Source organism: Epinephelus lanceolatus, chromosome 5 (assembly GCF_041903045.1).
Source record: "Epinephelus lanceolatus isolate andai-2023 chromosome 5, ASM4190304v1, whole genome shotgun sequence".
Classification (NCBI taxonomy): domain Eukaryota; kingdom Metazoa; phylum Chordata; class Actinopteri; order Perciformes; family Serranidae; genus Epinephelus; species Epinephelus lanceolatus.
The window spans coordinates 16,731,011-16,758,294 of NC_135738.1; the positions used below are offsets into that span (position 1 = coordinate 16,731,011).

Here is a 27,284-nt window from a genome sequence, read left to right on the forward strand (position 1 = left end):
TGCGGTGAAAGCCTGGAAAAGCATCACAAAAGAAGAATGCAAAAGTTTGGTGATGTCAATGGGTCACAGGCTTGATGCAGTTATTGAAAGCAAAGGATTTGCAACTAAATATTAAGTCTCATTCACTTTAATCTATTTTAAGTTTATATGTTCCAATACTTTTGCTCACCTAAAAATTTTGTGTTCCATTACAAATAATGCTATCTTCTAAGTTGTGTATCAGATCCAGATGTAAATACCTGGAAATAAAAGCTGAAATGTTGATCTCTTGTCTCATATTCATCTTTTGATGTCAAACCCAAATGTTTTCAGTCTACAACAAAAGTAAACGAATTGGACTCACTGTTCCAATACTTTTGGAGGGCACTGTACATTAGTTTGCCACAGAGTTTATTTTCAGTAATAATCTAAAATCCAAAATGGAAAAATCCCATAGGCTTTTTGATGAGGGAGCCAGGGATTCAAGGTCAACCTATCAAATATTGTTTGATGGGGCTTTTAAAGGTACTAAACCTCATACTGGGTTATTGAAGACTGGATTGAATGGTCTTCAATCCAAATTCAGTTGAAAATCACTTACTAGTTTATTTATATACTGTAAATACCTCACCCTTAATAATGATACAACTGGGAACTAAAGTTAGTTGCTGCCTCACTGGGGGTATTAAAATGTGTAAAATTAAATGTGTTAGCACTTAGACTTTGACTTTTGGAGATTGCATTGAGGCTTCAAAAATCAAAAAATTGGTATTAATTTGTGACGGTGATCTTGGTAAACAAGGCATGTAAGTACCATCAACGTTTGTTCGCCACAGATTTTATTTTTGGCATTAATCCAAAATACAAAATGGAAAAATCCCATAGTCTTTTTAACAAGGGAACCGAGGATTCAAGGTCAACCTATCAAATATTGTTTGATGGAGCTTTTGAAGGTACTAAACCTCATATTAAAGACTTTGAATGATTCTGGCAGAATGGTCTTCAATCCAAATTCAGCTAGAAACCATAGGCTTTTTGACGAGGGAGCCAAGGCAACGCTAACTACAGAATAACATAATCCTTGGAGCACTCTGCGACACAGGGATTCAAGGTCAAGCTATCAAATATTGTTCGATGGAGATTTAAAAGGTACTAAACCTCATATTGGGTTATTGATAATGTTGAATGATTCTGGCAGAATGGTCTAAAATCCAAATTTGGTCAGAAACTTGAATCTTAAGTTTGGTGCTTCCTCAATGAGGGTGGTAAAAATGTGTAAAATAAATGTGTGTAACCGCTGATCCCAACTTCCCCTTTAATCTTTCCAGTTCCATTAAACTAGACTATACATAAATAGATATTACAGAATCCATATCATAACCTTCAAAAGACTGTCAGGCTTTACCAAGTTAAGGGTGGAAACATAGGTTTTTATCAATGCCAGATCGTTTAGAGTCAGTAAAAATTCATTTTTCACTGGAAAGAGGAAAACACACTCATTACCCCCCCCCCAAACACACACACACACAGACAGTAGAAGTGAACCGCAGGCGCAGACTAGCTTCAACAACTGCCTCACCACCACCAGTTTGGTGTAGACTTTCAAGATGGATGCTTTTGCGTCGATAGGTTTCTGTTTCTTTTTCGAAACGGGCTCTACATGCGGCGATCCCCCCCACGCGAACACTGAGGATATTTATTCACATTAACGGATTTACCACCCGTGAAACGATAAAAGTGGATTTAAGTGGATATTTTTGTGCCTACGTGTTCGGACTGTCGCTTATTTTGTAACTTCCTGGTTGTCGCATTAATATATCTGTTGAAACTGCGGCGAGAGCTCAAGTTACTAAAGGTTGTCTGGACCCAGGATACATGGAATTTTATTATTCTGTTATGTTTAAAACCAGACACAGCTGTTTCCACGGATGGGCAAAGGGAAAACGACAGATTTCATAAGTGCTCAGCAATGGAAAGTGGAAATGGTGGTGCCTCGAGTAAAGGTGACTGGCTTTTTTTGTAATGCCCTCGTGTAACTTTCACTTTAGGGTTAACAAGAAAACATAGGTTGGATGTTTATTTCCTTCTACGCATAGCTAGAAGAGGTATAGAGCTGCCGTTGATGCGTGATTAGACAGAAAAGGGACGCGTAGATAAGGTGTCGTGTCTCTCAGTACAAACAGTCCCAGCCTTGTGAAATAACTCGGAAACTTTTCCCCCAGTTGAAAAACGAAAACGCAGTTTGTTATAATTTCGCCATTATGGCGTGTATATTGTGCTAAAGTTTGCATTTGTGTCTACTTTTAGGTGTTTTAGTACCTGTCTCAGAAACTTCTGTCGTCTTTCAAAACAACATTTTGGCTCCACTCAAAAGTGCGTACTTGTATGAGGAGTCAAAGCAGTCTTTCAGATACAAGTCTGCTGTCCTGGTACAGAATCCAGCACTGGAAGAAAAGGTCAGTCCACATCCTGTTCCTCATGTCCCAACATTAGATGGCATTAAACATTAAGCCATGTGTAATGGTTAACCTTAAATGTGTGCACATGTAATCAACAGCTGCACAGGTTTTTTAATGCCTTTTAAATATCCAGAACACACCCTTATTTCGATTACTGTATCCTTTCACCACTAGCAGTGATTTTATGTAATATCCTGTATTTGAAAAGTCTTGGCCAAGAATAAAATGACTGTGTGAACATAGGAACTGCCCTTTAATGCTATGAGAGGAGCTTCAAACATGACATTGACAGCTCCCAATCTGATTTCTTCTTTCGTGGTAGTATTATGCTTTCCGAGAAAATAGAAGACAAGCAGGATACTCAGAGGAGGACCTGAAGGAGTCCTATGGGTTTTTGCTGTTTGATGATGTCAACAAGGTAAAACACTTGAGACGCTGGCACACTTGAGACAAAAACATGCTCCAACAAATCTCGCTGATGTTGCTGATATTGATATTTTTATTTGTTTAAAGGCTAATGCGCTTGGAGAAACCGGTGTGCTTACTGGAAACAGCACATGTACGACGCTGGGAGATCCTTCAAATGGTAAATTATGATGAGTTGAGCCCCCCCCCCCCCCCCCGACCTCTCGTACTGTCACTGTGTCAACAACCAGTAGTGTGATCACAATGACATTGACATTTCAGTATGGGCAGCTCAGGCGTGACCAAAATTCAGTAGTGAAAACACCAAGTTAAGATTTGTACACAAGAGTTTGTGTAGCATGTAACTCAGATATACTCAGTGGAGACTTGTTTAAAAAATTAAAAGAACTACATCAAGTCTTTGTCATTTATTTGAAGTATTTTATTCAAAGTTATTACCTTGATGGTCTTATCCAGGACACTGCCCATGCATGCACCCTGTCCTGTCTGTAGTGCAGATCAAGCAAAGGAATAGTCCATGTTGAGTGTCTGGTGCTCCCCTGCCTCTGAAAGTGAAAGCAACTTAAATAGCTGTATGAATGTCTATAAATGAAAGTGGAAGAATTTCTGTTGTGAAACAGAAACTGTTGAGTTCAGGATATGCATTGTGTCGAAGGCAGAAAGAAGTTAACTGTGTATGTGACTGCACTGTAACATGGATCTCATTTAACTGTGACAAGTACTCCTATGATTTCTTTGTGACTGCACATTTCAAATGTTTCCTCTCAGAGATCCTGTCTAATATCTCTTGGCCTGCTTTAGGCTGTGATAAGTGTATAAACATTGGTCAAAGTCCTTGTTTTCTTTGTGTACCGTGGTGTAAAATCACACTGGAGTGGCACATGAAACAAGAGCTCCACTGTGTCACGTGTAATTGAGTGTTGCACAGGGTTAATCTGTGTTGTGCTTCTCACTCTGCCTGTTTTGATATGTTTTAGTTCCTGTGCAGATTGCAATGGTGTTATACCCTCTCATAACAGACGCACTCATTCTTAACAGTATGACTGCATTTTAAATGGCTGAAAGAGATAGAGACATCTGGGAAGGTCATACAGCTAGTTTTTTTTTTTCTTCAAATATGTTGTAACTTTCTTCACTTTGTCAGCACAAAGCTTGCAGAGGAGTATAAAGGCCACACCAAACCTACCAAACCAGTTATTGGCTCTTAGTTTAGCCTCCTACGTTCAGAATTGCAACCTGAGAGACCTTATCTGTACCAGAGAGATCTTACCTGAATGTTGCTCATTGTTAAAAACATATTTCACTGCTTGAAAGATGGTCTTTTCATAAAACTAGGCTGTCTGTGCTGTAGAAAGACACAAATACTTTTGACATTGGTGCTACATGACCATGACCAGAGAAAAAACAACAGGAAAAGGGCTGTGGCCTTTGCTTTTGCTCAGGAGGTAGAAAACTTACAACTCCCAGAATGCACTGTGCTGCACTGGACCAGAAGTAACAGAATCTTGGTTCATATTTTATCAGCCCTGCTGAGTTTCAACATTTGATCTCAGCTTTTTCAGCCTCCATTTTTACAATACAGGAAATATTATGGTGCCTCCTTCCTGTTCAGATTTTTTTGTATTACAGCCAAACAGAGCACAAAAATATGTCTCAGAAGATATTTTAGGCGAGAAATAGGCAATACAGTAACAGAATCTTGGTTTATATTTGATCAGCAGTGCCTAGTTTTACTGCTTGATCTGAGTTTGGTCTGAGTTTGAGAGGGTTTTTTTGTAGGCCGACACGGAAGTTGGCGTCACCCTAGTTCCCTCTTCAAAAAGCCAGTGGGATTTTTCCATTGGATTTTAGAGTATTGCAGAAAATAATCTTTGTGGCAAACAAGAGTTTATGATTCTTACACATTTTGTTCAGTAAGATGATCTATGCAAATCAACCACTTTTATGATTTTTAAAGCGTAAATGCAATCGCTAGAAGTAAAACGCTAACATTTGACTATAAACTAACTACACTACAGTCTCATGACCTAACATACTGACCTGGCAAATAAACTTTTATGATACTTACACATTTTGTTCAGCAAGATAATCTTCGCAAATTGACCACTTATGTAATTTTTAAAGCGTAAATGCAATTGCTAACATTTGGCTAAAAACAAACTACACCACAGTCGCATAACTTAATGTCACCATTGCAATGCATTTGTAAATCTATGTTCAAAGTGAAAACATTCTGTAGTCTCAGTTAGCCACCTTTTAGCAGCCGCCATTTTTAAGACACCTTACAGCTTCAAAATTGACAAGGGGGTATTTATGTCATTTTATGTCATAGAACAAAACGTGAAAGTCTCTTAAGCTTGTGTAAAGCACAGATCTTATTTCAGACATCCAAACAAAAACCCACTGACTACAAGAGGAGTGAACACGGAGTGCTAAAATGCTAACTCACCTCCTGGTTTTAGGACTCATTCATGCACCACTCTATATTCTCTGCCTCTGTGGTGGGAAGCATTCAAAAAAGTGCAATTTGTAGTTCAAGCCAGCAAAAATCTACAGGATGACAAAAAACGCAAGTTTGACCTGAGAGATGGGCAGGCCAATCTGGCTGCTTGTAAGATGGAGGGAGGTTTACAACAGTTCATTTACACATACTGCCCACATTGTTATGAAGCTAGTTAAAAAATCTGCAAAGTATTCCTTAAAGTGTCTTAAAGTATCTATCCCCATTCAGATGCCATTATATTGTGATTATTTAATTATACTGTGTGTAGTGCTTTTGTGTCTTTCTAAAGCATGATTGACAATAACCTGACTTTTTTTTCCTTCTTGCCATAATTGTCTCATGCTTCACCTCAGAAAGTACACTATGTTGTAAGACATGAACAGGCCTGTAAATGTGGCCTTAAATGAGGAAGCAGCAACACCCGCCCTTTGTCCTTCAGCCAGCTCATGTTGGACTCCTGTCAGTAATTTTAATTTTCACCAAGAGACAGTAGAAGAAGTGAAAGTAACTATTAAAGTCCTACTATCTGGTGGCCATTAGAGGTACTTTCTGCTGATGGGAGACTACACTTTCTCCTTGTGGAATCAAAGTTTATTGATTTGCTTTGTGGGAACTGAGAATCATCTTTCAAGGTGTGGCCTTGCTGCTGTAGGAGTGTCAGTTGTCTGTAAAGACACTTTGAAGTCATGAGTTAATAATTGTAGCTTTTTTATGGTTTCCTCAAATCTTGATAAGTGACCCTCCCTGTATTTATTTTTAATTGAACACACACTAAATGAAAGTTTTCTGTGTTCACTCAGGTGTTTACATATCAATGTACTCTGACTGTTTGGATCAAAATCGCTGGTATCATGGAAAATCTGGATACATTGCCATCATCAGGCTGACAAAGGTACTGAAGAAGAGCAGTTGTGAAATATTTGTCTGAGGCGTTGTGTTTTTGCTCAAAGAAAATAATTAACAACAACACTGTCTTTTTGCGTCACCAACAGGGTAGAGTTAAAAAGGTTATAGAGAACTACACCCAGAATTTCACTGTGCCCACTGTGGGGTTTGACTGTCACGTGTCAGAACAGTTGCCTTCAGTGTCTGCCAATACCAGCTCCTTTCTTGCCTTCGAGAGAACCCAGGTGAGAAGAGACATGTGACTAGCGATGAAACTGTGTTTCTGTCTTATCTGTCTGTGTGTAGATGCATCCTTGTGGGTGCATTATTGTTGAGTACATTAATGGATGAGTGCATGTTAAGAGGGTAAAATTGCAGAGATACCAGGCAGCTCAAGTGCCTCTTGTTTTGTCCTTGCAGTATTACATGTATGAGCGGCTAGATAATGAAAGCAAGGCAACGACTCAGTCTCCCAGCGCTGCCTGTCCTTTTGCCATTGTATCATTTTCATATACGGATACCAAAGCAACTTTTGCTGCACCACAGGAGAAAAGGTACTGTATCGCCACAGCACTACATTTACATGACCAAATACCAATTCATACAAACTGAGGGTAGTTAAATCATATTGATTTGTTGTTTCCTTATTTCTCTTTTCAGTGAGAAGAAAAAACTTGGTAAGTAACATGTAATTAATAGCATAGTTGTGTTTCTTTAAACATATTGCTTTCAAAAAGAAACAAAATAGCACTGCCATAAGGTAGATCAACCCAATAAACAGCTCATATGTACCACTGTTAAAAAAATATGTCCTTGTAATAAATATTTGGCAATATATTAATAAAATATTCTTACACCTACAGTATATCAATGTACTTATTTGATTTTTTTCGCCCCCAGTTCTTCATTACTTCCCGTGGAAGGGTCAGCTTCAAATAGGCACCCTGTTCTATGATGTTGGGCTGAGGTCTACAGCAGGGGCCTTGATCCCTGCAGAACTGTAAGTTACAATGTGCACATAGACATTACAGATGCTTTTTTATTCTTAACTGTCTAACAATTAAGATTATATAACCTATTTTCTGTGCTTTGTCTTATTTTTCCATTTCAGGCCACCAGTGGTGAAAATTGACAGAGCCATTTCCATGGTAGATCTGAGAAAGCTGTTGCCAAGGGCTGTCTTTGAAACCTGCTACTCTGGTGAAGGTGTGCTGTTAGAAAAAAACAGAAAAAACAGCCTTGTTGCACAGGATTTACATTTTCAAGGAGTGTCTCGACACAATTCTTAGATATACAGTACAGGCCAAAAGTTTGGACACACCTTCTCATTCAATGCGTTTTCTTTATTTTCATGACTATTTACATTGTAGATTCTCACTGAAGGCATCAAAACTATGAATGAACACATGTGGAGTTATGTACTTAACAAAAAAAGGTGAAATAACTGAAAACATGTTTTATATTCTAGTTTCTTCAAAATAGCCACCCTTTGCTCTGATTACTGCTTTGCACACTCTTGGCATTCTCTCCATGAGCTTCAAGAGGTAGTCACCTGAAATGGTTTCCACTTCACAGGTGTGCCTTATCAGGGTTAATTAGTGGAATTTCTTGCTTTATCAATGGGGTTGGGACCATCAGTTGTGTTGTGCAGAAGTCAGGTTAATACACAGCCGACAGCCCTATTGGACAACTGTTAAAATTCATATTATGGCAAGAACCAATCAGCTAACTAAAGAAAAACGAGTGGCCATCATTACTTTAAGAAATGAAGGTCAGTCAGTCCGGAAAATTGCAAAAACTTTAAATGTGTCCCCAAGTGGAGTCGCAAAAACCATCAAGCGCTACAACGAAACTGGCACACATGAGGACCGACCCAGGAAAGGAAGACCAAGAGTCACCTCTGCTTCTGAGGATAAGTTCATCCAAGTCACCAGCCTCAGAAATGGCAAGTTAACAGCAGCTCAGATCAGAGACCAGATGAATGCCACACAGAGTTCTAGCAGCAGACCCATCTCTAGAACAACTGTTAAGAGGAGACTGCGCGAATCAGGCCTTCATGGTCAAATAGCTGCTAGGAAACCACTGCAAAGGAGAGGCAACAAGCAGAAGAGATTTGTTTGGGCCAAAAAACACAAGGAATGGACATTAGACCAGTGGAAATCTGTGCTTTGGTCTGATGAGTCCAAATTTGAGATCTTTGGTTCCAACCGCTGTGTCTTTGTGAGACGCAGAAAAGGTGAACGGATGGATTCCACATGCCTGGTTCCCACTGTGAAGCATGGAGGAGGAGGTGTGATGGTGTGGGGGTGTTTTGCTGGTGACACTGTTGGGGATTTATTCAAAATTGAAGGCACACTGAACCAGCATGGCTACCACAGCATCCTGCAGCGACATGCCATCCCATCCGGTTTGCGTTTAGTTGGACGATCATTTATTTTTCAACAGGACAATGACCCCAAACACACCTCCAGGCTGTGTAAGGGCTATTTGACCAAGAAGGAGAGTGATGGAGTGCTGCGGCAGATGACCTGGCCTCCACAGTCACCGGACCTGAACCCAATCGAGATGGTTTGGGGTGAGCTGGACCGCAGAGTGAAGGCAAAGGGGCCAACAAGTGCTAAACACCTCTGGGAACTCCTTCAAGACTGTTGGAAAACCATTTCAGGTGACTACCTCTTGAAGCTCATCGAGAGAATGCCAAGAGTGTGCAAAGCAGTAATCAGAGCAAAGGGTGGCTATTTTGAAGAAACTAGAATATAAAACATGTTTTTAGTTATTTCACCTTTTTTTGTTAAGTACATAACTCCACATGTGTTCATTCATAGTTTTGATGCCTTCAGTGAGAATCTACAATGTAAATAGTCATGAAAATAAAGAAAACGCATTGAATGAGAAGGTGTGTCCAAACTTTTGGCCTGTACTGTACTTTTTGCTGTCTTTCAGTCTTTCTGGACGGCTTGTACTGCACCCTGTGTGAGCTGGTTTCTTTCGAGGCAGAAGAAACCAAATCACTCTCTCTGCTTCTGCGGGAGATCAAGGAGAAAGATCTTGTGAGTTCCTGTTTGTTATCAACCTTTCAGAGTTTGTAGGCCATAGTCAGTCATGCTATAAAATGTAAAAAAAAAAAAAAATCACAAATACCAATCACAATTCATCAGAGCCCAAAGTTGTGTTTTTTTCAGTGTGGCTAAGAGTCAGAAAACCTAAAGCACTTGATTTGAACTGATATGAAATGCAGAAAACTAAGCAAACATTTACATTTTTACAAATGTATCAAGGAAATGATTGTTTTTTGTTTTGTTTTTATCAAAGAATGACTTAAACAATTAATTGATTGTTAAAATTGCAAGTCATTGTCTGTAAATTGTCTAGTCAATAGTTATGGCATTGGCAATTTCCTTTGCCTTACAACAGTTGGTCTACTTTTTATATCAGTATGCACTGCATGATAATTTTTTTTTTTTTAAGTTTAATTTTACTTCCTGTCCAACATCCAAAAACTCTAACAAACTTTCTCATATATGCACAGGCTCTCACCATTCAGCTGAATGATGGTGGTTTTCTTATTCTGTTGCACTCATCCCATTTCCTCAAATATGATGGTAAGTTATGAAAATGATGACATTATTTTGTTGTCAGTGTATGACAAAACTTGAAAAATTCTAACTTTCTTTACAACCATGATTCATCTTTATGTCAGCCACATGCAGTACATTTGTGTTTTTTTCCAGATACTGGGTCCAGTACTGATGTCCTGCAAGGCATGTTTGTGTTTCCAGTCTCACAAGTTATACAAAGAGGTGAATACAGCATGTGTGTATTAGTGGATATTTTCATTTGATATGTTGAAAAAAAGCAGAGATCAAAAACAAGTACTCTTTCTTGATTTGTCAGGCACAAAATCTGAACAGAAAAGGCCTGCCATGTCATCTGAAATCCTGCGGGTTCTACCAGTACTAAGTTATGCAGAGGGTGAGGTTGAGAAAAACCCCATTTATCCAGATGAAGAGCTGTGTGAAGTCTTGGCGCAGCATATGCAGAGTTACGCAGCTCTGATAAATCCTGGGTTGGCAAGTCCCTCAAGGGAAATCAGCATCTTTCCAGATCAGTATGATGTGCTGGATGCTCACAAGCACCTCTATTCTTCCCCAGAGTGGACTAACAGGGCATGGCAGAGCTTCAGGTCATACCTGAGCAAGCCAGTCTCTTTTCAACTGCCAGTGTCAAAGGCTTCTGAAATCCTGGCAGCTGGGCAAGAGGAGCGAATCGAAGACCTTGATGATGATGTCTACATCTGTCTGTCGTCTCCTGAGGAGGCACCAGCCAATCCTGTTAGTATGGAGTTAGAAGACAAGCTGACAGGTCAGAGATCTCCGGTAAACATTGAAACATCAGTGGACAGTGTTATAACAAGTGCTGAGGCACAAGAAGACATCACACCTGTGTCCAAGAATGTTATACCAGATGATTTGCAAGATGGTGCAATATCTGTGGACAATGGTATAACAAGTGCTGAAGCACAAGTAGACGTAACACCTTTGCCCCAGAATGTTATACCAGATGATTTGCAAGATGGTACAACATCTGTGGACAGGGATATAACAAGTGCTGAAGCACAAAAAGACTTAACACCTGCACCTCAGAATGTTGTACCAGATGATTTGCAAGCTGGAGATGTTACAAAAGACACTGGCAAATCTGATCTGACTGTGCTGATCACAACGGATAAGGGGGCAAGAAATCTTCTGACTCCCCCTACATCAGATGACCTTCCTGCAGAGCTGATTGTCAGCATCACTTCGGCAGAACGAACTGTCACTGATGAGAGTATAAGTATGATCAGTACGGTGTCTGCAACAAAGCATAATGACTTTCAGCTTTCTGGTTTTCCAGCGGCCAAATTGCAAACGGCAGAAGTGAACTCTCTGAATGATGACACTGTTACAACCAAAAAGGTTTTGGACTGCCCTGAGGTCACCAATCTCACAAAAACAAAACGGAGGAAATTACGCAGGGGTTATTACAGAGGTCGGAAGAAAGTATCAAAAGTTTGCCTTGAGACTCCCAGTTTGAAAAAATTCAAAACACCAGTGGAGTATGACAACTTGAACAGTCAGTTGGAAGGCCAGGCCAAGGAATCATCAGCCCAACAAGAGTTGAGTAATCCCTCAGATATTGGTAGAAGGAAAATACAAAGGGGAAGGCGCATATTTGGAAAATCATTGTCAAAAAATGTTGGTTTAGCAGTACCAGAGGAGAAAGAATCTGGCGTGGGAAAGCAGACTTTGGAAAACACCATTTTAATGGAACTTGCAGCTTGTCCTCTGAGAAAAAAAATGGAACGCTGGGACTTGAAACCGATCATCAGTGAATGTGGAAGAATCTTGGTTCCCCATGGTTCTGCAGATATTGCTGATCAAATTAAGTCTTTAAAGGATAAGCTTCAGCCTAAAAAAGATGAAGAGTGCCAAAGTAAAATGTCGATCAGTGCTTCAGAGAATGCTCATTGCGCAGTCGAAATGGAGTACAAGTCTAGCACAGCTCCAGAGACAGCAGTGGATGAAACAGAGGCCACAACTTCTAAGGATAGAGGGAACTGTCTTCAAAATGTCAGTGATGTCAATTCTGAACACAGCATTGTGAGACCGTCAGATGATGGCAATGGTTCATTGACTTTGAATCAAGAGAGTAGTGTGCATTCTTCAAAGACTGATGGCACATCAACTCCTTCCTCAGAAGCAGTTCAGGAAAAACGCACTGATACCCTCTCCCCAGCAAAGTGTGCTACAAAAGGTGAATTTCTGTTAAGTAAATTAAAATCAGTTCTTCTAAGAGGAAAGAGAAAAACTGATAACCTTGCATCAGAGGAAAGACCTGCAGATACTGCCAAAGACACCGAGCCTTGTCTGAAGAAGGGCAAAATTGACTCAGATACTGGGATGCTGAAGACTAATTATGCAATTACAAGTGTCCAGGATACCAATGTGTATGTCAAGGAAGTTTCAAAGATGCTGTCTGTTGACCCTCTTTTTGCATATGCCCTTGGCCTTACCCCTAAAGCGACACCAGATAGAATACAGAAAACTGAAGGTCAGGACACTCAACAAAGGAAAGACTCGTCAGATACACAAGAACAAACCATTCTAGACAAACAACCTCAAATCATACAAAGGCCTCCTTCAATCTTTCCAAGAAGGGGAAGGATTAAAATGCTAAAAAAGCATCAAGGCATCTCTACAGAATATGTTAGAAAGAAATGTAAGTCATATTTCAAAATTCTGAAATTTGGAATGCTTGTTTTTTGTGCATGATGTGTAAAATCTCTTCAGTATTGTGTATGACATTGAAACTGACTGACCCTGTCTCGGATCTGTCACCTTTGCAACTGTCCTCAGCATGCTATACTTGCGCTTGTTAAGTCTTTGCTAGTTCTTAGTTTGCTTTTGCTTTTCTCTTGCTTGAGCTGCATTATGCCTGTCCTGTGCATCTGCATCCAAACCTAACATTATTGGCTTAATAAACCAATCCAGTTGTTTGAAACGATGGAATATATTACATGTTGGTGACAGTTTCCTAATAGATATACATTGGTATATTTCAAATGCTTTCAATGTGCTACTTTCTATTTTCATGCAGTTTCTCTTTTTTCTCCTCTGTTTTGTCTTCACAGGGTGGTTGCATTTTCAAACCCCAGCTTGTTTTGCCAGTGAAAAACTCAAATACAAAGAGTGTACTAGGGATAATTCTATCAGGAAGACTGATAAGGAAAAAATGAACAGTGCTTGCTCATCTACAGATGCTTTGAACTTACTTGCTGACTTGGCACTCAGTGCCAGTAATGACCAGGTTCCACCACAACCAGACCCAGCACTTGAGAGAAAACCTGAGACAAGTTTGAAGAAAAGTGACCTTACAAACGATGTTACCAGTGCTGAACAAGAGTCAGTCCTTCATGCTCTGCTTAGACAGCCTGCTGCTAGACCCATGCAGCCTCTTGAGTCTCCTTCACCAAGCCATCTTATGGGAGGCAGTGAATTGGTTGGTTTGATATCTAAAGAACATGCTTACTCATTGCCCCCATCTTCCTCTCTACTGTTGGGTTTGCCAGGTACACCATTCCAGGTATCCCCTTTAAGTGGTTCTACGAGACTGCTGCACCATCACCAGACAATGTATGGCGATGGAATTAATACACTACACCCCTCTATCAGCCAGGATGATAGAAGTGAACAAAACCACAGGACTCCAGAATACCTGAAAAGACACATGGGGCACAGAAGAAAGTTCAGACAATCCCGTACCTTTGTTAGCAAGGATGGATCTATCCAAGTCACAAAGCAGTGGAAAGAAAACTATGACTTTAATCTAGACAGCAAGTTTACAAGTGACTCAAAGGATAAAACCATTGTCCGAGCCTTGCATGGGTATGTATGTTTTGTTACCTTTTTAAACAAGAAATTGCAACATAAAAGTAAAAGATGCATTTTACATTGACATAACTTCAGTACTATTCTTGTTTGTATCTAGTTGTCAAATGTGGGTGATAGTCAGTAAAGTTGACTTTTAGCTCAGATGGCATGATCTGATTCACAATTATTCAACTGAAAGAGCTAATTTTTGTGCATCTCACATCTTCGATAGCCCATGGGATTTCTCAATGCAGGACACCAGTGAAGAGGTCCGGCTTATCGTCCACATGTGGATAGGTCTGTTCTACAGCAGGTCAACAGCCAGACTCTTTCATGTTGACTCGAACTCATGTTCAGAAGAGAGAGATTCTTTGGAATTGTCCAATGGAATGGTATCAGCCCCGGCTCAGTCTGAGCTCAAGGCCAGTTCGTTTGCTCCTTTCCCGAGTGTAACAGACACTTCAGACCCTTCATTTTCAAAAGCTTTGGACCTCAGCAAAAAGGATGACTCTGTCTTGGACCAAGGACCTCTAATTTTAGACTTGTCAATGAAAAACTCCAAGGCAGAGATTGTCACTTCAGATCCACAAGTCAACAGAAAAGACAATTCTGTGTCCGGTGATGGGAAAGAAGCTAGTGAAACGTTGAACACACCCAAGTCATCTGTGGGACTACAGGAGGCAAGCACAATGCAGGTTTGGTTCTAATGTTATTGTTACTTTAAAGACAAACTAATAAGGACCAGGTATGTGAACTTGCGACATAGTAGAAGACTTAGAATCATCAGCATAATTTATGGACAACTAATGAAGAACTACTGAAGGTAATAGGGTGAGTTGGTAGGGCGAATCCACTGTTTTCCGATGGCATCTGAATATTCACAAGCTCCTCTGCAAATCCCCTCAGACCTTTTGGCCACAGTTCCAAACAATTGTCTCTGCATTGGAGACTTTGAGAGACTTTGGAGACCTCATGTCTCCAGCTTCCTTTGGAATGCTGAAAAATCTTAGGCTGTGATGGACATCCAGAATTTAATTCACTACACCATTTAGGTTTATTCTGTCAATCTACAAGGCTCCACCACTATCTGATATAAAGATTCTGAATTGCTATTTGGCACGTAGGTGCAAACCAATGGTCTACCCTTTCAATTCCCCAGGGGAAACTCAAATGCATGAGCACACAACCAGAACTTGAATATCCTCACACCCACAAGGCCAGCAGCCTACGAACAAGGAGAGTCCAGTTTCGATCCACGAGCACAGAAATGAGCCCAACTAGTTGGTGTCATTTTGCCTCGTGGACAAATACCAGGTCTTTCAACACCAAAGGTGACAATTCACATATTGATTGCAAGTTTCAGTGGCTAGTGTTGAACTAGACAAGGCCTGCACCTTTGCTTGCTACTTAACATACCATGTACCAGACCCTTTATTCAATTTTTTTGGGCAGTGACTCCAGAACAGAAAAGGCTCTGCCTTTGTTCAGGCTCAGACTGGCAAAGCTGCATGGGGTGAGGCCAAATTACTAGGCAATCCTGTGTAGACTTCTCTCCAAGGCTTGGCTTTACCAGGGATGCAAATATTCCACATTCCAGATAAGATGGCTATGCCCTGTTGTAGCCTTCTCAGAATAACTTTCATATAACTCCTTTTCTGGCCTTTATACATGGACCAGTTTACAATGGGAGACTCCGACAAAAACTGTTGTCCCTGATAACACAGCTCCCACGTAAAACCTTCAAACAGGGATGCATGCTTCTGGTCCAGCAGAAATGAATCATTTACAGTTGACTAAGGTGTGAGCTTCAGAGATGGTCAACATCATCAGCTCCCTTTATCCCTTTTAATCTCCCCTATTGGGTAGTCTATTGCAAGTTCATCCTACCACGCAAAGATGCCTCCTGTGTGCCTTATGGTTTGCGCTATATTAAACCATATACCAGAATAAGTATTGATGATTGTGTACATTTTCCTAGAGCCCTGTGCAGTGTCTCTCATGTCACATTTGTGCCGTTTTCTGGTAATGCACAAATTCCCCAGATGGACTGCACAATCCATGCTGCTGACAGACTGTATGATAGCTACAGGGATTAAGCAAACTCAAAGTGAATACCTTCATACCCCAATTTGTTTTTTCTGAGCATAAAGTGACTGAATTTGGATGAAAGGTTGGAACTGACTCATGGACTGTGGTGACACCTTGTAGACAGCCTGTCACTTAAAGCAGCCATGCCCTTAATTATACGTAACTTTAAGCACTGATACAATTTAAATGGGTGAGTTAAATAAAAATTCACTCCCTGTTCACTAGTCATGTACAGGGAAATTAGCCAAAGAGACCGAAACTGCTTTTCTTTATGAAGCTCTAAACATGCTAATTTTTGCTGTAAAGTTGGGCATTTTAACATGGGTGTCTATGGGGCTTGACTGGCTTTTGAGCCAGCCTCAGGTGGCCATTAAAGGAACTGCAGTTTTTAGCACTTCCTCATTGGCTTCATTTTTTTCAGCCCCGGTGGTAGCCACTTGTTTATGACTGATGCACCTGCATGTCAGGTAGTCTCTTACACAGATGCTGGAGACGTCAGCACGCTGGCTGACTCTGTCGTCTGTGGACATTCCCATAGGAGAGTTGTAATAGAACTAGCACTGGCTCCCAGCGGCAGTGATGAGATTGGATCCAAATCCGTGTACTTCCATACTTCCTCGACCAAGGGCTGATTAGCTTTGCCTTACACCCGCCTACACCGGAATTGCTGTTCCTCGAAATGAAGTATTCAATGCATCACAAGAAGAGATTAAAATGTATATGATTTCATTTGATTCAGCTATATTGCAGAGCTGCAACATCCACAAGATTGGAGAAATTAAGGATTTACAGCGTGCTGTACCTATGGCAACGCCGTCACGTGGTCTGGATATCCCTGCCCATTTCTATTACAAAACGAAAGACGAATGTCCCCAGACTCCATTCCGAAGTAAGGGAGGCTGGTCATGCGAGACTACATGTCAGGCAGCAATTATCTGGCCTCATTACGTCCACCAAGGGAGTTGTGTTTTCAGTTTGTTTTTCTGTTGCTGTTTGTTAGCAGGATTAGGGAAAAACTACTGGTCCAATTTTCATGAAACTTTAGGGTTTACCATGGGCCATGGACGAATTTTGTGTGACAGGGCTAATACACTAATTATTTTTCACTTTGATTAACATTGTAAGATGAGGCATTTGACCTTGGCGGGGGTCTGCCCTCTGCAAGTGCCCCTGTAGTTGAATGAAAGACATTTGTAATAGATAATATGTCATTTTTATTCTGTTTTCTTCTTCATTTTCTAGTGTTACAAAAAGATGGTGCACTCTACAGAGATTATCAGTGAGGGGAATGATGTCAGAAGCACCTTTGAGGATAAGAGGACTTGTACCCCTTCTCAAAAAGCTGGGAGTTTGGACGATACAGATGTACCATCTTGTAAAGGAACATTCATTCTTGAACAAGAGGAAATTAAAAGTGCATCCAGTCAGCAAGAAAATAATCAGACAGGCCCAGGAAGTGGCCACATGTCATGTGAATGCAACGATAAGCCTGTTGGAATTGAAAATTCAGAACATACAGCTAAAAGCATAGTGCAGAAACAAGAAAGGAATTCATCTAAATCTGTGACAGATGAAGAAGTAGACTCCAAAAAGGAAGCAGATGATGTGGTCCATGCTGTTGAGCATGATAAAATTGATTCCAAAGAGGGTGAAAACTTGGAAGTGAAAGAAAAGCCATGGCAAGAAGACAATGTAGAATCTTCTGCAACAGTTGTTGATACAGGTGATGATTCAACAAACACAGAATCCGGTGTACTCTGCAATGGTCCTCTGGAAAATGAGAAGCAGTTATCTCAGGAGAAACCTACAGCAGTTTCCCCAGGCAAGGTTGAAAATGTAAATGAAGATGAGGATTGTTCTGAAGTAAACACAGGTAAAGTGATGGAAGATGAAGATCATCTTGGAAAAGAAGACAGACTTGATGAGCAAGACAGATGTGATTCACCTGCGAAAGCTGACAGTGATCTGAGTGATCAACCAGTACCTATGATGTGTGATGGCCCAGACTCAGTAAAGGATGGCATCATAGAGTGTTATCACAAACCACCATTGGATGAGGAACCACCTCAAGTCAACAGCGAAGAAGATGCTTGCCATGATTTACAGTTGAGACAGCTTCGTGCAACCAGCAGTGCGATGACAGACGAACAAGCCATTTCAGAAAAATCTCCCGAAGAATCCTTAAAAATGGAGCCTATTGCTAAAGAAACTGCAGTTGAGGAACATTTGGAAAAAGATGTTTGTTTGGCAGATAAGACAATTCAAACGGCAGCATTAGCCATGTCTGATGAGAACAACTGTTCATTAGATGGCTCTAACTCAGCTGGGCTTATTCCCCAGACAAATGACAGTGTTGAAACAGGAAGCCAAATTAAAGTAATGGAAAACTTCAGTCTAAGTTGTGATGACCATGAAGATGGGGATACCCAATCATTTGAGGGAGAGGTTGATAATGTAACTGAGAAAGAGCTGTTTCATCATCAGTCTCATTCACTTCACAGTGAAGCCAAAGTGACACTATTTCAAGAAACAGATCTCAAACAGATTGACAAAATAAATGATGGATTGGAAAAGATCAATGGTCGGGTTGTAATTCCATTTATTGGAATAGACACCTCTGAAGACAATACAGTACAACCACATGGCTCACCCTCACCAGGCAAGGTTGAAGAAGTTGTTCAGGGCCAGGAAGAAATACCATTTATCAGTGGAACTAACTACCCTGAAACTGTCCTACCCACAGAGGTGTGTGGTACATCTCAAATGTACAGTAAAAAGGCAGAATTACCTGCTGGCAGAATATCACTATCACTTCTTCATGGAAGTGAAAACAACCAGCTGGTGGTTTCGGAAAATGAGTATGACGACCGGTGCTCTACCCCAACTATGGATGAGAAACCATACGAGTACTTACCTTGCTCTGGCCCTAGTGCTAGTGCTTCTGATTTTAGTGGTGGTGAAACCACTAGAAACAAGGCTCATAAATGTCTTGATATAGGGCTGACATCTCAAAAGGATGAGATGTTACTTGAGAACAAACTTTGTCACAAGTCTACAGTAAACAGGGATGCCACGCCTCATCGCGATCTTCACCCTGATCTTGAGCTAAGGACTCTAAGAGTTCTGCAAAGTATAGACAAGTACCTCCCCAAATCAAGCCACACTGACAAAACCAGCCAAATTGAGACAGCTGATATGAAACACTCTATTGATCAAACCCCTAATCCTACGAGCAAGTGCATGCCCCCTTGCTTAGCCCTAAGACACACCTCAGCTGATGTCAACAACCAGAAAATAAGCAATACAAAGCCAGCAATGGGGGCAGCCCCTACCTCACAAGAACTGCAGACAGAATCAACAGGTCACTTTCTCATATCACCTTTCAAAAGAAACTTAGAGGAAGTACTTGGTGTTAAGTTGCAGTTTAAGAAAACAGACTCATCAGTTCCTCAACACTATTTTGAAAGAACAGATAAATTACAGGAAGCCTCGGTAGGGCAAGATTATTGTCATCCCTACAGATCTGTTCCCTCTACTGAGAGTTTGCAAGCTATTAAACCAAACATTATTGACCAAGATAAGCATAAGACAACATCAAAGACCAATATAAGTCATGAACCACATGCGTACAGTCAGCGTCCTGTCATGGCAGTAAAACCATCTAAGAGTGATGAAAGTCAAGCAGACAGCATCTCTATAGACAGACTGATTGAAAAAGCTGCAATGTCACATTTCTCCAGAAATAAACAGATTAAAACCCCTGTAGTCACACACACCACACCCACTACAATGCTCTTGGAGAAAAAGACAGAGAAACACAAGAGAAACTCTGAAAGACTAAATGATGACAAGCAAGAGACAAGTGAGCATTCTTCAATGAGCAGCTGGTTATCAAATGTCAGTGACAGTAAGTCTTACTCAGATAAAGCTCAATCTGTATGTCTAGATCCTTTCTACCAGCACCAAGGAAGGGGCAATTCAAAATTCAACAAAATGCCTTCATCATCTCTCCCAGTGCAGTCTTTTGAATCTGCAGGAAGTTCCTCTAAACATGATGATGGAAACCAAGGTTTCATGACCTACAGTTTAGTTGAGAAATTTGGGCAAACAACTAAAGAGGGCATTGCAGTGGATCAAACAGGATGCTCAGACACATCGACTTCACGTGCGGATTACAAAGATGGTGGCATGATGGATGACAGTCTCCTTCTCGACCCTCAAAGCTCACTCATGTGTACGGTCTATAACACCAGCCAGAAGAGACCTTATTCTTTTCTTGAGCAAGTCTCTCGGAGGTGCCTACAAGATGACATCACTGAGGCATCAATGGAACAGGAGTGCCTTATCTTCTCAGAACAAATGAGACAGCTTTTGAAAAGAAGTAAGAGGGGACTCACCATGGACACACATGACAAATTGCACTTGTCTTGTGCCAGTCCTGTGACTGTGCAGTTTTCTAGTCTAGAAGAGCAGGAGGATGCAGTGGAACACTTGAACGCACACTTGGATCCACTGTCAGTTGTTGGACAAAAAATCAAGGTAGACATGTCAGACAGGAAAGACCTGACAGACACCACAAAGGAAGAAAAGACTTTTTACTCTAAAAAAACATCTCAAGGAACAGGGAACCCAATGAAACATGCTGGGATATCTTGCGTGACCTCAGAGTGTGCCAGGCTGTATGAGGCAAAGATGAATGATGTTTGTGCTGTCAAAAAGGTTCCATCCACACCCAAGCACTTCAAGATGGATCGAGGTTACCTGAAGACTGAATCAAGTAACCATTTTGACTTCTGTCATCAAATGAAGAGGGAGATGGATGAGAGTTTCCGCAGTAAACTGAATTCAGTTGTGAAGAAATCCTGTAAAACAAAGTATAGATTCTACATATTAGTGACATCAGATGATCCCTTCTTTGAGGAAACGAAGGTAAGACAAGTTTTCAACTAACTTCCAATGCAGTATTTCCTTTAAATATGTTTACTGTAATTTTCCAAAGATATACTTTTTATAACCTACATTCTTGAACTAAACCACCCCAAATGCATTTTTTGACAACAAAACACTTATCCCTTCTACAAAAGGAGCCAGGACAAGTTTGTCTGCTACTTATTGGAGTTTAGAAGTCAACTTGGATTCATGCCACATTTTCACGGCCAGTTCCACAGCGCGTTTTCACACAGGAAAAAAAAATCTAAATATCCATGCAAACTTCCAAGACTTACCATGTAGAACAAGCTATTTCTCTGCTGTCCATCTATATGATAAATTCTTTATAATATGGCTAAATATACTGCTTTTATCACAGTGCCTGCAGAAAACACATTCTCACAGACCTCGTCACATATTGACGTGCTTGGTTATGGACTTTCCACGTCCACACACGATGTGCAAGGTATCCTTGGTGTGTTGGTTGTTGACGTTCTGGGACACCGTGTCAAGTTCTGTCTGTTAAGTGCATTGTCTTCTTTAAGATACAATTCTGTTTTCACGGGAAATTTAACGTTATATACAATCTCTTTCAAAATAAACGCACTACGTTGTTACAACACCGCAAATTGACAACCACTTGCAGTTGCAACAACTGCAAGTGGTTAGGTTTAGGAAAAAAGAACAGGGTTTAGTGGGATGTGAACACAGCTCTCTCCGGTGAAAGTCAGTGTTTGTTGGACTTACCTGCTCCACTCTGACTTTTGCCGCCTTTACTTTCATCCTTGTCCTGCCGCATTTCCCCCTTACACTGCTGGGTGCTGTTAAACTATAAAGGCAACTGGCCGTGTATCATGCTGTCTTTAAAGAATGCCTTTTTTTGTTGGTTTCTGATGCTGCAAGTCACTGCAAGATAGATTTTGTTCATTTTAGTTTTAGTTCACCTGTTAAAAGCACCTTAGTACAACCATGTGCTAAGGCTGTGTCCTTACTGCGGCGGATTGAGTTCAATACCAACCCAGGGCCTTTTGTTGCATATCGCCCCCTCTCTTTCTGCCCCCTTTCCTGTCACTCTTTGTCTGTACTGTCCAATAAAGGCAAAAGACCAGAAAATAATCTTTAAAAAAGTCAGAGACAAACAGATAAACATTGAATAGGGTGGTAATTTATGCTCGAATGACTAGTCATACCGGCCAGGCATCAAAATGTAGTGTTTCTACCACATTCTTTAACTTTCGGTGGCCTGCCACACCCAAACTTTTGGGACTGAAATATCTCTTTGACCATTTCTTAACAATGAATCTGTCACTCAAATGGCAATGTTGCAGTGAGTTGTTTTCTTTCTTTTCTGTTGACTTGCTGCAGTAAACTAGTCTACTTGTTTACTTGTATAGCTACTGTTAATGTTACCTAATGTGAAAGCAATTCTATGCATTTACTCAGAGTCTACGTAAATGTAACAAAACTACCAAGGTTGGCTTATATAATTAAGATTTGAATCGCTAGAGATTACATAAACATTGACTAAAATATTTTTCTGCAATTTTTGGTCAGGAATTATGATCGAAATATCAAAGTCACACTTGAAGTGTTAAGATGAAATGTTGCACTGCTAACACCAGTTTGCAAGTTTTGACGAAGATTTAGATCATGCAATAAGGCATGCCTGCTTTGTTCTTTCATTGAATTGTCATAAAGATCTACAACGAATAAAACAACTTGTGAATGCACGTCAAAAAAGCCCAGACTCCATCTTGTGGGACTCTTAATGCCCAATGTTGATAGGTTCTGTGACACAGCCAGTCAAAGTTGATTGGCCACATCTTTTAACTATGGCAGCAGCATGCGCCAAAGACAGTGACTTAACCAATGTACCGATCTGTTCCACATCACACAAGTTTCTATGATATCGCCATAATAATGTTCTACAAGAGTCACATAGCCAGCAAATCATCTGTGGTGTTAAGGAGTCTAGTGAGTTCTTCCAGAGCTAAAATATAGTCATGCTTCACCTCTTGAGCACTGATTATCAAATTATGTTGGTCTTTTTTACCACTAAGAGTTGTATTAAAGTGATAGACAACTATTAATGTTTTTTGTGCCATTTTAATGACAATGCTCGCCTTACCATGTGCAAATGATTCATCAAAATAAATTCACCCACAACACTATTTTGCAAAGGCACCGTCCATGCATCCTGGTCTTAGTGCTGCCCAAGACGACTGCGATTGGTTTAAAGAAATAAAAACAAACACTCGCAACTCGCTAACACAGCACTATGTAGATAGGTCTAGCTACATGAAACTAATCAAACACAAATACGCTTCACTAAGAAAAGGAGCATTTCTGATATTTTCCTGTAAGCCCTTATTTCTTCCTTTTTTAATAATAAAGAACTTCTGATCATAACATTTAAAAAGGGATGAGTAAATATGAGTTCAGTCTGTCATAACTGGTTTGAATCCAAACTGATCACAGCCTCTGATCTTCTTATGAGTGTTTCATAACCAAAACATACAATTTGGCAGGAGTATCATTAAAAAAACACAGATGGTTTTAAATGGGGTTATGATTCAGACATTAAACCAAGGCTAACGCATTTCCAGGTTTACATGTCTTTATTAATGTAATGTCTAATGGAAAATGGCTTTTAACGTTTTGGTAATTTCTCCTTGATTTCCAAAAGGCACAGTTAGAAGCAGAGGGCCACACAGCTGTACAGCCATCCGAGTTCTTCCTTAGTGAGGATAGTGCTTCATCTCTACTCATCATTCTCAGGAATGAAGACATTGCAGAGCACATTTGTGAGGTAACTGATCAGCTGGTGAAGAAGATCATGATGGGACTTTTGCAGTAGATAATCATGAATTAATGACTCTGCTCACCACCACCTCAGGTCCCGCGCTTGCTCGAGCTGAAAAATACACCAGGTGTGCAGTTTGCTGGAATTGACGAACCAGATGATGTCGTGAATCTCACCCATCAGGAGCTGTTCACCAGGGGTGGCTTTATAATGTTCGACAGAGCAGCACTGGAGCCCCTCAGCCTATGTATGTGCAATTTTAACTGAATACCAGCTTACTGTTGTTTAAGATGTTGTCATGAAAGCACCTTATAATTTATCCCAGTTTAACTCACAATATCATCTTTGTATGAATTTTAAGGCAACATGCAAAAAATGGCAGAAATCTTGAAAGAGCTAAGCAGAACGGGGAAGTGGAAATGGATGTTGCACTACAGAGACAGCCGTAGACTGAAGGAAAATGCAAGGTAGGGGTCAACTTTAGAAACATAACTACAAAAAAAACCCCAGTTATTTCTTACTTCCCTATATAGCAGGTGACAAGTGTTTTAAAAGTCTGTCTTTTTTCATGTTTTTCCATTCCATATATCACGCTCTTTCACATATTTTCCTTATATTTTCACAGTCATTATACAGAATGGTTACGCTGATTGTTTATTTTATAAAAGCCTTTTCATCACATTGTTGCCTGTCCAAACATTTTGTCTCTTCCCATATCCAGGTTGAGTGCAGAGGCAAAAGAGAAGAAGCAGTTCCTTAACTGGTGCCAAGAAGCTGGAATTATGGAGGTTATGCCGTACCATGAGTGTGACCTCATGTCAAGAGATCGGCCTGACTATCTGACATGTTTGGTCCGTTTGCAGGTCCAGAACATATCAGCCCGTTACCCTGTTTTTATAACTGGTGAGACACTAATGCACTAATACATTAACTGTTCCTTTACATTCAATGAGTCATATAATATTGGGGTTCAATTCGAAGATGTTGTTAGCAAGATTTTATAAACATTGCAAATATATAAGTGATATATAGAGTGATAGCTTTGAGTGCTCCGGTGCCTTAAAACCAGCAAGGTGAATTTGATCCCCAAAAGTCACATAGTGCTGGTTGAGTTTCGACACTGTCTCTGAGTTAACCTGTAAAGCTTTTATTTATTGTGCAGTGCATAAAGGAATGACATGTTTGTTTTTTTATTGTTACAGATTCAACAACTGACAGCACGTTCGGAAGGAATGGAATTTTAACAATGACTTTCAGCTCTTTCCTGATGTGTTCTCCAAGCGAAACATTTACAGCCTGAGCTGGAAAAGGTCTGATGGGCACATTTAAGTTGTGCAAATTCAAGAACACAACAATGAAAACACTCACTGAATGTGAGGAGAAACTAGAGATTTACCCACAATTTCAAAAATACTACATTTAAAGGAATACTTCACTCGCAAATGACCACTTGTGTAACAGTCACTCATCGTGTTACCTTGACTTTGTGGAGAAAACTGGTCTTCTTGCATGTCTCCATCGTGAACGGAGAATCCAAAAAAGGTAAACATGCTTCATGAGTTGAAGTAAACAGGGACCACTTTTAACAACAGCAAGACTATATCAAAACATTTGCTGACAAACTCTCACACAACTTCTGCATTATAATTCAAGTCTCATTCATCCTGTCATTTGCTCAGTGCTCCCCACACATGCATATTCACTAAATTATGATTTAAAACAAGTTAGTACAAACAGTCTCATTCACGGCCGAGTAGCATGCCTGGATATGCCCATGCATTTGAACTCTGATATGCACACGTGTGCTCAGGCCAAGAGAAAACCTGCTGTGCTGAAAAAATGAAGTTTAACGTGCATGCAAAAAAACTGCAGTTCCTCTAATGGCCACTTGAGGCTGGCTCCAGAAGCAAGTTAATCTCCATCGACCTCCATGTTAAAAGGCCCAACTTTACAGCAGAAATAAACATGTTTACAGCCTGGTATGGAAACCGTTTTGGTCTACATAAGTAATTTCCTCCTTTATGATAACTGTACAGGGGTGATTTTTTTATATAACCCCCCAGTTTTCCATTTTATTAAGGCTTAAAATTATGCATAATTAAGGGCTGGCTGCTTTGAGAAAGAGGCTCTCTGCAGATACGGTCTTTGGCATCTCCACTCCTCCACAGCTACAGCCTCTCGTCCAAATACGGTCACTTCTGGCTGCACAAAGCTAAGATGGCATCATCCCAAATGCCAAACTCAAGGCTTCAAAACATGAGTCCACAAACCAATGGGTGATGTCCATCCATTATTTTATACAATCTATTGCTCAGGCACACTCAGGGGTACTACTTGTGGGTGGAGGTGTTTTATATTGTCATGTTTAAGTGAAAATACATGTGTTTGTAATGTACTGAGCATATGGCTGGATAATTGAGACTTGGACTATACTGCACAAGTTATGTGATTGTCTGTTAACAGATGTTTTGATATAGTTTTGCTGTTGTTAAATGCGGTCCCCATTAACTTCAATTCATGAAGAATGTTCACCATTATTGGATCGTTCGCTCACCGTAGAGGCATTAGAGAAAAACAGTTTTCTTCACGACTACAAGGTAACGGTGAGTAATTGATATACAAATGGTCATTTTGCAGGTTAACAGTTCTTTTATTTTTCTTGAGTACATCAGTTCAGCTTTTTTGTATGAAGCAATAATTATTGATTTATTATTTGACATGTTTTGTGTTTGTTTCATTTCTCAACTAAGTTATCATTCAGTTAATGGATCGTGACAAAAATGCCAATATACAGGCAGGTGTACTGTATATACTGTATGCATCTTGTATTATATTTTTTATTGTTTTTTACAGTGTATATTTAGTTTTTCTTTTCAGTCCTGATCTCAAACATTTGCCGCACAATCATTATTAGTGTTTGTTTTTAGGTATAAATTGACACAATTGCGACAAAGCTAAATTAGCCTGTTTGTATATTTTATATATTTAAGTATACTACTCTTCGCTGTTTAGGTTGTTGACAGTGATTCTTAACTCATGAGTGTTGAATAGTTGGTGCACAGCAATGTAACAAACTCAGCACTTGTTTATGTTTATATTTCATGACTCTGTCAAGAGCAGTTTGACTGAGAATAAAGTGGTTTCTGTAATTGTTTTGCTTTAAAAAGAAAGAAAGAAAACATTCATACAAGCTGAAGAATGAACTACTCACACTACACTATGTGTTGCCACTCACAGATCATCCTTCCAGAAATAAGATCTATGACTGTTTACAAAAGGATGAGGTTGCTGCCATCTGGCTGTAAATAGACTCAAATGAACTGTCTTTGTGTGTAGGTAGAGTGACACACATAATGGATACATGCAATGGAAAATGAGAAGTGAGGACTTTAACCAGGAGAGGGCCTCACTGAGAATAAAACTCTCTGGATGAGACAACACTGAACATAAGTTGGATTTATCCCAGAAAATCTTACAGCACAACTCACCGAAGATCTGTTAAACTTGAGATGTGATTTTAAACCAAATTAGAATTATTTTGCCCTCCAAATTTAAATGTTAGATTGAGGTGGTGAATGGTCTGTATATGAATCAGACCAGGTTTGTAAATTTGTTGAGGAAAAAAAAAAGAGGGGGGCGGACATGAGTTTGTCTTGTAAATAAAACAACATGTTTGTAAAACTAATAGAAAATAGGACCTGAAATTAATGGAAATAAGGCAGCATGTCCAATGTCTGGCCCGAGAGCCCGTTGTGGCCTGCAGACTGCTTATAAACAGCCAGCAGCTTGTCTTTGAAAATATA

The 27,284-nt window shown here is 40.1% G+C and overlaps 1 protein-coding gene across 2 annotated transcripts; it reads left to right on the plus strand.

Annotated features, from left to right (window-relative positions):
• The first annotated feature begins 1,511 nt into the window (after window positions 1–1,511).
• On the plus strand, window positions 1,512–26,630 carry tasor2 (transcription activation suppressor family member 2). 2 transcript variants are annotated; one of them, XM_033635327.2, is made up of 22 exons: window positions 1,512–1,982; window positions 2,287–2,435; window positions 2,761–2,856; window positions 2,952–3,024; window positions 6,168–6,259; window positions 6,360–6,497; window positions 6,673–6,806; window positions 6,913–6,929; window positions 7,153–7,252; window positions 7,364–7,458; window positions 9,196–9,302; window positions 9,782–9,854; window positions 9,984–10,052; window positions 10,147–12,510; window positions 12,923–13,676; window positions 13,894–14,356; window positions 16,992–20,678; window positions 23,365–23,487; window positions 23,575–23,728; window positions 23,843–23,948; window positions 24,203–24,384; window positions 24,684–26,630. In XM_033635327.2, the coding sequence occupies exons 1-22, from the start codon at window positions 1,949–1,951 to the stop codon at window positions 24,779–24,781; spliced, it is 9,108 nt and encodes a 3,035-aa protein (XP_033491218.1). In that variant the 5' UTR covers window positions 1,512–1,948; the 3' UTR covers window positions 24,782–26,630. The 2 variants fall into 2 exon arrangements, with proteins under 2 accessions (XP_033491218.1, XP_033491219.1); XM_033635328.2 differs by having other exon boundaries at window positions 13,361–13,676.
• The last annotated feature ends 654 nt before the right edge of the window (window positions 26,631–27,284 follow it).

Coding starts and splice junctions, on each gene's coding strand:
- tasor2 (XM_033635327.2), top strand. CDS start 1,949: ATGGAAAGTGGAAATGGTGGTGCCTCGAGTAAAG. Junction 6,498..6,672: donor TTGCCTTCGAGAGAACCCAG/GTGAGAAGAGAC, acceptor TTGTCCTTGCAG/TATTACATGTATGAGCGGCT. Junction 23,488..23,574: donor TTGCAGAGCACATTTGTGAG/GTAACTGATCAG, acceptor CCACCACCTCAG/GTCCCGCGCTTGCTCGAGCT.